The sequence below is a fragment of the Lytechinus pictus genome, chromosome 1 (genome assembly GCF_037042905.1).
Source record: "Lytechinus pictus isolate F3 Inbred chromosome 1, Lp3.0, whole genome shotgun sequence".
Lineage (NCBI taxonomy): Eukaryota > Metazoa > Echinodermata > Echinoidea > Temnopleuroida > Toxopneustidae > Lytechinus > Lytechinus pictus.
In genome coordinates this window covers 27,231,458-27,244,177 of record NC_087245.1, presented here as the reverse complement: position 1 = coordinate 27,244,177, position 12,720 = coordinate 27,231,458, and the positions used below count along the sequence as shown (strand labels likewise).

Sequence of the window (12,720 nt, the reverse complement as noted above, 5' to 3'; positions counted from 1 at the left end):
ATGAAAAAAGTAGAAGTAACAAAATCACGTCCATAAAACAAAGCCTCATTTCACTCAAATTTTGATGGTGTGACTTTCTAGCCGAATGATTTGTGCAAACTGTTTTTAAAAGAATGAATATTTTTAGCCCAATATGTTATCCTCTTAGTCTTGGGCAAATTATCATCTCACTCTCTGAGTAGAAGTAACAAAATCACGTCCATGCATAAAACAAAGCCTCATTTCACTCAAATTTTGATGGTGTGACTTTCTAGCCGAATGATTTGTGCAAACTGACTTGAAAAAAAATGAATATTTTTTGCCCAATATGTTATCCTCTTGGGCAAATTATCATCTCACTCTATATGCGAGGACGAAGCGTGATTTTTTTAAACTAGATCTAAGTACTTCTATAATAATGACATTATTTTTTTTTTAAACTTTCCAATATTCCCCTCCCCTCGTACGTATTCACCTGTTTGGCTGTTTCCCTAATCTTATCAATTTTTCATCTTTTTTCCTCTCTTTACTTTTAAATCTTAATTCTGTTTTCTTGAATATATTTTATTTTTATGGCAATTTTCGGGGATGAGCGGTTCAAGCCAACCTATAGCCAACCTCGGGGACTCAACTAGCTTACTCGAGTTTACACATTATCTTCAAGTAATTAACCCAACAGTCCCAACTGGCGTTCCATATACTTGTAATTGACGGTCACATCAAAGAAACAGTGTCAGTGAAAGAACTAACCGGTTAGGTTACAATTTTGACGAAAATTACATGTTGTTGTGAGTCATAGAATCCACTTGTCATAGTTTTTAAAACTAAAGCGTGTTTCCCTTTTATAATTTTTACATTTTTCCTGTATTTAGACTTATTTCAAATGTTTAAAATCCAAGTAAAGCAGCGATTTTTTTTTCATTGACCCATGTACTTAATTTGTTGTAGTGTTGACTTTTGCCTTTGGCTTTGTGTTTAGAGTGAGATGGTGAGTCTTGTCTTGACTTGAGTCTAATACCCTTTTTACACAGGATTTTCTTAACCCCGGACTATCGCTAACCCCGTACTATCCTTAACCCCGTACTATTTTTTTTCCTTTTTACACATGCCAAATTGTTATTGCTAACCCCGGATAAGGAATGCTAGCTTTTTACACACGAAACTCGCTAACCCCGGACTAGTGGTTTTTGTCGATCATTCGTAGTACAAGTACTTCACTCGTACCATTTTACACACGCTACAATTTCCTTAACCCCGTACTATAGGTGGGGCCAAATTGCCATTTAGCCCCACCTATAGTACGGGGTTAAGCTTAGCCCACTTTCGTTTTACACTAGCGATCTTAACCCCGTACTATCGCTCTTAGCACCGCAATTGCTGGGATAACCCTGCTTTTTTGCAGGGCCAAATAATCCCGTACTAAAGGTGGGGTTAGCCCACTTTGCAAAAATGCTGTGTAAAAAGAAAGTGGGCTAAGCTTAACCCCGTACTATAGGTGGGGCTAAATGGCAATTTAGCCCCACCTATAGTACGGGGTTAAGGAAATTTTAGCGTGTGTAAAAAGGGTATAAGAGTTGAGTAATAAAAAAAGCCATTCTCATTTTCTGAAACTTGAAAGACTGAAACTAAAAAGGGTTATATTGAAAGCATCAGTTCAGTCTCTGGTAGTGGTAAGAGTTCCATAAAAAATTGAAAATAAAAACATGGAGAAGGTTCAGAATAATAATATACTAACCTCGTACTGGTGTGAGTGCTACAATACATGTAGCCCTAATAATAGAACACTGCACCAAACCAGTACGAACGAGGTGGCTATGTATTATAACCTCGTTCGTAGGATGAGTGGTTTGGTGCAGTGAAGCAATCAAGCAACACAAAGTCCAGAAGAACCGCTGAAACAGACTGAACTGATGCTTTCAGCTTTTCACTGTAACCTTTTTTAGTTTCAGTCTTTCAGAAAATGAGAATGGCCTTTTTTTATTACTCTCAGACTCAAGACAAGACTCACCATCTCACTCTCAACACAAAATCAACACTATAACAAAATTAAGTACATGGGCCAATGATTTCCTTGATACAACAAAACCTTTTAAATTTAATTTTTTTAAATTTGATTTTTCAGGTGGAGCTGTCTAAGATATCAGAGTTCTTTCTTCCAACCACTGACTGTAATCCAATCAGCTGTGGGTGATTACTGATTATCATCCAAATAGAGCACAGAAAGAGAACTGATGAGATGGCTAAGGAAAGGGAACAAAAGGTGACCTTAATCAAAGACTTGCGACCTGGATTGAAGAATCTACAGATCACTTTCATTGTCCTTGATATTGGTAGGCTGCCATTCATCTATTTTTTATTCAATATTTTATCAAACCAGATTATATCAGATTTGAAGACAAATATTTTTTTAAAATTAATACCTGTTTTTTTTTTTATCTCCAAAAACTTTATCTTGATTTACAATGTGATTCATAGGTATGGTCCAGTATCATATAACTTTTTTTTTACTCATTTTTTGAACCATTTTTGGTTTTAATCCTTAACGATGAATGTAATGCACTTTTGTAATGTCTACTTAGGTTTCATTATTAATAGTGGGAGTTCCTGATCTGTACATTTAAAGGGATGATAACTTTGCTGAAGACAGACAGATTTGTTCCTACCAGAATGAAAGGGATCCTGCATCTCTTCCTAGTGCATAATCATTGATTTCCAAACATGTTAGATGAAATTGAAGTTATTAGTTTCCAAACAGGTGATACATATTCATGGTTTTCTATATATCATCATGCCTGAAACACATCTGACGGGCAGACAAGCAGCGGTATGTGACTTGGGGATCCCATTTCTGCCGGAAGAATTCTTGACAGTACAGCACTGGAACCCTTATTGAGAAATTGTAGATGTCTTCATGAATAGTTGGGCACTCAGCTTATAAAGCTCCGGCCATTCCTATCTGATAAAAGTTCAGAATGATTGTTGAATTAGCATCTGAATCAGTGATTATAGTTTTTAAATCCTGGATAAAGTTACCAGCTGTCTTAAATGCTGAAGTAATGCTCAGTTTTAATTTTAGTTTTAGAAATACTCCCCCGTGGAATTCACATGCAAGTGAATTTGCCCAATTCAAATATTTTGTGGACCACAGAAATCTGTTCAACTTCGATATAGAAGGGGTATATAACAAAGTAAGATAAGATTAAGATTTGCATAATATAGTCTAAATAATTGGTTTACTTGGGTGAATATTTGACATATAGAAAGTTCACTTATCCAAGTTTACCTATATGTTGATCGATCAAATGCGTTAGATGATTTTTTTTTCCATAATAATTATTTCTTTTATGTTTCCCCTTTTTTTAACTGTAACACTTACACTTATGTAGTCAAATGATTTGATAGAATATTTTCAAATTCTGCAAATTTCAGAGAGGCCTACAAAGACCAAAGACGGGCATGAGGTGAGGTCGTGTAAGGTGGCTGATAAAACGGGAAGTATCAATATGTCTTTATGGGATGAGCTTGGAGAAATCATTCAGAGTGGAGACATCATCAGATTGACAAAAGGGTAAGAGTTTCAAAGGAGAAGATTCTCAAAGGAAAAATGTCGTCCCCATTACCTTAAATTCCCTGACAAATATTCCCAATGGAAATTTTATGAGTACGAGATGGAATAATCCTAAATTAGTTATACTTACACACCTCAAGGACTGCGCACCATATACTTTTCTTGAATTCGCTGGTCTTGATTTAAGATTGCAACAAAAAGGTATTAGTTTGTAATTTGGGGTGCAAAAATAGATGTCTTGTTAAAAAAAAAGTTTTCCATAAGCCTTTTGGTGTATTATTAGCACGAATTCTAATCACATGAAACAGGCCAATCCGTACAGAGTTCTTAGAGAGCAGTAATTTACATCAAATATACAAAAATGCTTTTCTCACATTGGTTTGATTATTGGCTGAAGGGAAGAAGGTGCTTGGAAAGATAAGGGAAGTTTAAAACAAACAAATATGTAGTATGATCATCATGTTTTTGTTTTGTTTACATTTAAACAGGTATTCTTCAATGTACAGAAATCATCTGACTCTCTACAGTGGACAGGCTGGGAAACTTCAAAAAGTTGGAGAGTGAGTATAAAAAACAGTGTAGAAAACGAAAAATATGAATTGAAAATTGTAAGTGGGTAAAAGTACACAAAATGTCACTGAAAATGTTATGCATTTCATCATGCTTAGATCCATGTACATAGGCTTTTGTACTAAATTGAAGATTAAATTCATTGTGTGAGAGGTACACTTGACTTCTAGCTAAACTTGACTATGAAATAATTTATCACTGCAATAGTCCTTGCACTTTCAACAGATTTGACACGAAGAGTACGGTAATATATTATCATATTCAATGTTTCAGACTGATATTATTTTCCCTCTTATATTTATGACAGGTACTGTATGATATTCTCAGAGACTCCCAACATGAGTGAACCTAATCCTGAATTCCTTGCTCAAGCAAAAATAGTAAGTCTATTGTTGTAATGATATAATGAAAGTATCATGTGCATATATAAAACTGATATAATATTATGTGTATCAGATAGGAAGGAATGTTGAAAAGAAGATGCTGCTGCTGATGTTGATGGTGATCAAGTGATTGATAATTGATGATGATGATGATGACGACGACGATGATGACGATGATGATGATGATGAGTCACATGATTGCATGGCTCCATAATATCTGTTTGTAATTTGTAAACATTAAAATTAGCAGACTCCTCAAAAGGTTAGCATTGTAATGTCTGATGGAAAATATGAACCTTGAGTGAAGTTTTGAAGTTACTCCAGACTGTCAGAGTAACACAGGCAAGGAACGACAGAAGAGTATGTCGGGTTTCCATACCTCTTGAGATGTGGGAGTGATGCTACATGAGTGTAGGCCATGAAGAGGGAATGACGCCTCTCATTTAGCGATGACATGTATCTTTTAGCCTGACCATGGATGGCTTAAGAGTTAGAAGCAGGCCCTTGAAATCAGGGAGATGTTTCACAAAGATTTAAGTGTGACTTAGAGTTGTACTTAAATTTCAGTTGCGTGTGGTATATCATGCATCAATGTATTGGTCAGATCATGCGCAAAGAACTCATATCCATCAATCAGATTATGCGGTAATAACATGTGTGTGTTGCGTTTAAGCATGCCTCTAAGTCACACTTATTTGTTTGTGAAACACCCCCAGGTCTTATCTTGACCTAAAACTACTGCATCCTGGCTATGAGCTCAGGACAGTGATGGTGTGATTTATCTTCCTACACCCAGTGAGCAAACGTGCTTCTCCAATAGAATAAAGTCACAATCAGAAATAATACTGAAATGAGGAAGGAGAAAATGAGAAAAATTACCACTGTCCTAAACGAGAATATTTTTTTCCAAAGATTTTTAATTATCTTATTGAATTGTGGTTTTCTTTCATCAGAATATGCAAGATGGAAGAAGCAACTCGCCCACAGGTAGTAATCAAGGAATGGTTCAACAGGGCCCTAATAAACCAAGCAATGGTAGGTTGTTTTCATGTTTGTCTCCTGACATTCATTAATACAGCTCTAAGCAAATTATTATTTATTTGACCAAATCATGATACAAACATAGATGACATTATACATGGTAAAAACAAACAATACAGAATGGAACAGTGCTACATGCTGGAATTGATGAATGGATATATTTAAAGGGAATGGGTAATATTGATTTGAGGTGTTGATGATTGTATGTATGCACATACCTTTTAGATTTTATCTTTTGTTTAAATCGGTAATACATAATTGGGTTTATAATCATGTTTGGAGCTTGGCTTTTATATAAGGCTCAGCCTTTCTGCCACTCCTTATACTTTTATTTCTATCCGAGTAAAGTAATTTTTCATTCTTGGTTATTTGTTTGTATTGTTTTGCTTACTATTAATGTCATAATTATTTGTATTATATATTGTCTATGTTATTATGTCTTTATATATGTTTGTTTTTAATGAAAGTATTAAATAAATTAATTGAATTTAATTGAATTGACTTGAAAAACTGTACAGCTGATCTGCTGATGCTTATTGAATTCCTAACTATTCGATTCGATCTTGCAACTCTATATCATTTTAAGTTAATTCATTTTTGTCTCACCTGCATAGCAGAGTGAGACTATAGGCGCCGCTTTTCCGACGGCGGCGGCGACGGCGACGGCGGCGTCAACACCAAATCTTAACCTGAGGTTAAGTTTTTGAAATGACAGCATAACTTAGAAAGTATATGGACCTAGTTCATGAAACTTGGCCATAAGGTTAATCAAGTATTACTGAACATCCTGCCTGAGTTTCATGTCACATGACCAAGGTCAAAGGTCATTTAGGGTCAATGAACTTAGACCATGTTGAGGGAATCAACATCAAAATCTTAACCTAAGGTTAAGTTTTTGAAATGTCATCATAACTTAGAAAATATATGGACCTAGTTCATGAAACTTATACATAAGGTTAATCAAGTATCACTGAACATCCTGCATGAGTTTCACATCACATGACCAAGGTCAAAGGTCATTTAGGGTCAATGAACTTTGGCCGAATTGGGGGTATCTGTTGAATTACCATCATAACTTTGAAAGTTTATGGATCTGATTCATGAAACTTGGACATAATAGTAATCAAGTATTACTGAACATCCTGTGCAAGTTTCAGGTCACATGATCAAGGTCAAAGGTCATTTAGGGTCAATGAACTTTGGCCAAATTGGGGTATTTGTTGAATTACAGCCATAAATTTGAAAGTGTGTTGGTCTAGTTCATAAAACTTGGACATAATAGTAATCAAGTATCACTGAACATCCTGTGCGAGTTTCAGGTCACATGATCAAGGTCAAAGGTCATGTAAGGTCAAAGAACTTTGGCCACGTTGGGGGTATTTGTTGAATTGCCATCATATCTCTATAAGTGTATTGGTCTAGTTCATAAAACGTGGAAATAAGAGTAACCAAGTATCACTGAACATCTTGTGCGAGTTATAGTAGTTTTCAAAATCAGCACTGCTGCTATATTGAATCGCGTGATGCAGGTGAGACGGCCAGAGGCATTCCACTTGTTTCAAGATATGACAGTTTTATCAGTGACCCATCTTGACAATACTTCATTGCATTTTATTCACAGGTGTTAGGTTGGGAAACAGTGGTGGCCCTCCTGGTAATATGGACCAACAGCATCAACGTCCTCCTACACCCCCACCCCAGGGATTCCCCCACCAGCCCCACCAAGCTATCCGAGGAGGGCGGGGTCATATCCCCCCTAACAGAGGTGCATTTGCAGGAAGAAGTCGAGGAAGGAGAGGACGATAGTGCCTTGCCTATGTGGTATATGAATAACAAACTGACTGAAGATAATGATGGCTCCATCTATAGTGACTGCAAAGACAATGTTAAAACTCTGAATGTTGGTGCTGTTTAACTCTTGTGAGAGTCTTGAACACATATTTGGATGTCAATGATTCTGTGGATGGATGTTCGACTACAGCTGCCTTCTACCATATATGTTGTACTCAGTGTGAACACAAACTTTATTTTGTGATAGATCAAAGATGTCTGTGATCTGAGCCAGACCCCAAATCAACTTGGCAGTTGATGTGGAGAACTTGTAGTTTGCACCAATCTAGAGCCTGGTTGGTGAACCCCCCAGCGCAACGGTGAAATGTATTATGTGCTGACCAATTCATCATTGTGTCCAAGGTTTTTTTTGTGGGGCAAAATATTTTTAAATTACAGGTAGTTTCTTTGAATATTGTGTCAGATCTTTTGAAAATTTACTTGCTACTGCGATCATCATTATTACCCACGTAATTGGTTCCTCCTAAACTTAATTATACAAATTGTTCATAAAAGATATTTTTGAAAATTTTTCAAATGAGTGTATTCCATTGAATAGCATTATCAGAAGTCTCTAAGTGCTCTGCAGTAATGCAGCATAATTACCCTGGCTTTAGCAGAGCAACTCATACGTGCACTGTGTTTCAAGGAATGAATTTTTGCCAGGTACCCATTTACCTCACCTGGGTTAAGTGCAGCAAAATATGGATCAATTTCTTGCTGAAGGAAATTACGCCATGGCTGAGATTCAAACCCAATAATTTCTGTTTCAATGTCTAGAGCCTAATCCACTGGGTCACAAGGCTCTACAGTAATTGATGGTATCAGTTCTCTTTGTCAATGATGTGTTTTGAACTTTTTGTTTTTAACACAATTTGAAAATTTATATTTCATTTGTAATTTTCAGTAATGCCTTAGAATCACATCCATAAAGCTTGGACATCACATTGAACCCACCCCTCTTATCTTGTTTTAGCATTGTTGTCAAATATGTTTTGCTTTGCTCTTGTAATTTTTAAAATTGTCCAATGAACTTTGACCATGTTGTGGTATCGTCATAATAAAAAATTGATTAAAAAATATTAAGATTTTGAATTTTGTATCAGATGATTTTGAAAGTACAAGTCCTTATTTGATGAAACTTGCATAGTATTGGTTATCAAGTATCAGCAAAGAGATGAATAATATTTCAGGTCACTCAACCAAAATCAAAGTTCGCTAGAGGTCAATGAACTGGTATCAACTTAAAAACTTAACCAAATTTTAAAGACCCTTACCAGACCTGAAATAGAAATTGACAAATCATACATTTACCAATCTTAAGCTTAAACAAAATATATCAATAAAAGCCTTTCAACTACTTGCCAAATTAGTATTTTGTTTGAGAATATCTCCAATTATCAGGGTTCAAAATATTTTTTTTTAATAGACAGCATTTTAGGCCAAATAAGCACCAAACAAGGAATCACAAAATCTTGTAGGTCTTCACACTCTTCACCCATTTGAGCACTGAAATATTGTCAGTGTCATTTCCCTCTGCAAATTGTAAAAAGCAATTAATTAATAATCTGAAAATCAAGAAAATTATTGATATTTTCTGCCAACGATCCTATATAATCACAATGCTCCTGACACAGAGTGATGTCACATAATTAAGGCTGTTAAGCACAATAAAACCTCATTTTGAAACCCCCTAATTCGAGTTTTTCTGAAGCAAAATACTTGGCAAGTAAGCGATTGATATGCATGAAAGTTACATTGCTGTACTTTGTAGCTTATATAGAGTTTACATTTGTGAATTTTCTTATCAGCTCAACAGGTTTTTTGAATTTTCAAAATGTTTTGAAAATTGAAATAGTAAGTCTTTATTCTGTTGGATTTTGATATAATGTTTGTCAGGTATCATCATTTTTCATAATTATGTTTGGTCAAAGTATAGGTCATCTCAAATCAATCAAATTGGATAAGAATAGACATTTGTTCATTACTTGAAAATTAATTTAAACAGTGAAACTTGTATAAAATGGTTATTGGGTATATGTAGATTTGTAAGTCCAGATTAAAGGTCATTTTAGGTCAACAAATTCAAAAATTATGATTAAATTTATTTCTTATTGGTTGTCATCAAAGTCAGCACTGCTGCAATTTTAAATTGCATAATACAGGCAAGACTGGCAGAGGTGTTCCACCTGTTTGCTTAAAAATCAAATCAAGAATTCTTTGAAGGCAAGTCCACTTTGAATAAATAGAGAAAATTAAAACAGGAATTAGTATGAAAATTTCAACCATATCGGGTGGAATATTAGAGAACAATGATGTTGTAAATTTCGCTTATTTTCACAAACCGGTTGGCGATGTGCAAATGAGAAAGTTGTTTTTTTTTCACACAGAATTTCTTTTTTATTTGATGATATGAAACGAGAATGTTTCAATTTTTTACAAATTTGACAATAAGGAAGCATCTCCATGGAATGAAAACAGGTTTCATCAATGGCAATCCCACATATTCAAGGAGGAAACAAGCCATGTTTCGCATTATAATTAGGAAAAATTAAGGCATTTCAGATTTCGTAATATGAAAAAAAAATAGTGAGTCAGTGACATCAGTTCCCTTCATTAGCATACTGACCAGGGGCCTGTCTCACAAAGAGTTCCGATCAATCGCAACTATGGACAGCAAGCAACGTCAACATCTATTATGCATGTATATTCATGCAGTCATTGTTTTCTTTAAAATTCCCTGTTTCTCTTTGTTTACAAAGGACACTGCAAATTTCCTTTGGAAAAAATTATGACATTGATGGATTTCCATAGAGTTACAATTGATTGAATCAATCGTAACTCTTTGTAAGACGGGCCCAGAATGGTCATTGGTCATATAATTGTTTTGTGGATAAAGTGGACCTTTAAAACTGCATAAATTTCTTATTTTACAGTAAAAATATGGCATATTCCAGCTCCTTCATCATTTGTTGGAAAGGGGTGGGGGCTGCAAGACCAGCTAAAGAGAATGTCGTTATTTTCCCGAAAAAGGGGGGCATTATAGCATTAAATTACCCAGAACTATCTATTTATAATCTCCTTTCTTTTCCCCCATCTTATTATCCTTTTTTTTACTGCTTGAAAATCAATAAGGGCTGGTCCCCCCCCCCATTGCCCCTGTCACTCTACCCCTGAGATTGTACTATGTATTTGTAATGCACACTTTCTGATACAATGTCAAGGTGCTTTATATACAGATTATCATTACTCAGGCCATTGGATTCAATCAGTCTTGCTCACACAATATGTACACACACTCTCCACACCCTGGAGATTCTGTCTGCTACTGTGAAATGATGTAGCATAAAAATGTCCATGGCCATCATAATTGAAATTCTGGAACATATTTTCTTTTTATTACGATTTTTAAAACATAACTTCCAGTTGTGCTCAAAAGTTAGTGAACCCCACCACAAAATGCACTCTTTCATGCTGAGTGTTGTATGTAGACAACACTACAATGTTCGGTGAGCCCAGAGGAACGAACTTCATTGAATGTAATTCAATCACCTGACTTAACAATTAAATCTCTAAAACATGACAGAACGTGAACTCCTTAAATATGTTCATTGTCTGGTGGGTTTCACTAACTTTTGAGCACCACTATAATATGAAAAGCTAGGACTAAAATTATGTCTCTGTTATACAGAAACTGTATCTGATGCCCGATGTTTGTGTTGATACCAACCAATGTACTTGAAATATGCTATGTTTATAAAATTGAAATTTTCATATGAAATATAGATGATGTCAATGTATCTCTGGGATTGAATGTCTTAGAAATTGTCTTTTTTCACCTACATATAAGAGTGTACTTGAATGATGAGTCCAGTTTAAAAATGGAATGATATAGCTGTAGGCCTATACATGTAGCATGGGTATTCCATCTGCTGGACTCTCAACACTGGTGAATTATTTGAGGATAGAGTGACACCCCTCCCCCCATATACCCGCTGAACAGAGAGAGAGAGAGAGGGGGGGGGGGGAGAGGGGTTGAGAAAAGATTTGTCTGCTCTTGATATGTTTATTTTTTTAATACTGAAGGTGTCCCTCAGCCATGATATACACCACTGGCCAAAATAAACTAGACACCACCTGAAAAATGTGTGTTCTGTATATTATTTTATTTTGTTCATAACCAAACTATTGTTGAGCTCTGTTATCCTTTTTCATTCATGATGATGACCAGACTGCTATTTTGTTAACAGAAGGGGGGGGGGGCTAAAGAAAAAGAGGGGGCCTAGAATAATCCTTTGGGGAATGTGGGATTATCAGTGAAAGAAACTTATAAAGCTTTTCCATATTTTCCAAAACTGTTTGCTCAGTTGGTTCTTATAAAAGCAGTAAAAAAGGAAAAGAAATATTGATAAAGGTCAGGTGAGAATCCACCAAGGAGCAAGAAAGTTCTGGGATTTGAATTGTGACCTCATGTGCAGCAGCCCAATTTATTGTGTAATATAAGGTTTATGATAATTTTCTCTGTAGAAGAGGGTATGAAATGATGTACCTAATGATACATTGAACGCACAAATGAAATCACTTTCTGTTTTTATTATACATGTAGAATGACATTATGGCATGGCGTATCAACGAGCTGCTCGTTTGTGACATCACTTAATCAAAACTTTAAAAAAAATCACAACTCCATTATTCTTTAATGAAATTTCGCCAAACCTTCACTCATGCACTCATATTATTCATCAAAAAACAAACTTTACATCAGGATGAACTTTACCCTTACCTTCGATAAGTGATGGAATATAACCATATCAATTAAGGATATAATGATCCTTGCTCCAAGATTCACAGTGCATAGGCCTAAATATGTTCTTTCTTCTTGCATGATAAAAAAAAGTCTGAAATCAAGAAGTTATAAGACAGGAGTCACATCGGGCAACCAATTGATTTATGTATCTTCTGACGTAATGTCGTTCAATGTCATTGAAAAATTGATTGATTGGGAATATATCCTATTTCATGTTGAATGCAAAACATGAATATTGAGAACATGCCGAAATATGAATATCAAAGCTGCATGTATTGTGTTCTGAGAGTGCCTCAGTTGCTTAATAACAATTTCAATCTGTGGAAAAAAAGACAATTCTAAAATACACATTTTGGTATGCTTTCCAATTACTAGACAACTAGGAATATAGTTTGCGCATTTTTTTTTTGTATTATGTCTTTCGCTTGCCCCTGTAAATGTAAATAATGTGTACTGTTCATATTTGTAACCAGAGGCCCCCCAAAGAGAGATTATAATTACAAAAACATAATTTGTTCCCTTGTGTAAATGCCTGGCAGGGA

The 12,720-nt window shown here is 35.3% G+C and overlaps 1 protein-coding gene across 2 annotated transcripts; it reads left to right on the top strand.

Moving 5' to 3' along the window:
* Window positions 1–631: 631 nt before the first annotated feature.
* LOC129260255 (SOSS complex subunit B1-A-like) lies at window positions 632–11,180 on the top strand. Of its 2 annotated transcripts, none has more exons than XM_054898273.2 (7): window positions 632–767; window positions 2,102–2,309; window positions 3,409–3,547; window positions 4,036–4,107; window positions 4,425–4,497; window positions 5,454–5,535; window positions 7,163–11,180. In XM_054898273.2, the coding sequence occupies exons 2-7, from the start codon at window positions 2,216–2,218 to the stop codon at window positions 7,345–7,347; spliced, it is 645 nt and encodes a 214-aa protein (XP_054754248.1). In that variant the 5' UTR covers window positions 632–767; window positions 2,102–2,215; the 3' UTR covers window positions 7,348–11,180. The 2 variants fall into 2 exon arrangements, with proteins under 2 accessions (XP_054754248.1, XP_063955523.1); XM_064099453.1 differs by having other exon boundaries at window positions 670–731.
* Window positions 11,181–12,720: the final 1,540 nt, after the last annotated feature.

Bases quoted from the DNA above. Each gene is read 5' to 3' on its own strand.
- LOC129260255 (XM_054898273.2), top strand. From the start codon at position 2,216: ATGGCTAAGGAAAGGGAACAAAAGGTGACCTTAATCAAAGACTTGCGA. The intron at 2,310-3,408 runs GTAGGCTGCCAT...TGCAAATTTCAG, and splicing joins TTTCATTGTCCTTGATATTG to AGAGGCCTACAAAGACCAAA. The intron at 4,108-4,424 runs GTGAGTATAAAA...TATTTATGACAG, and splicing joins AAACTTCAAAAAGTTGGAGA to GTACTGTATGATATTCTCAG.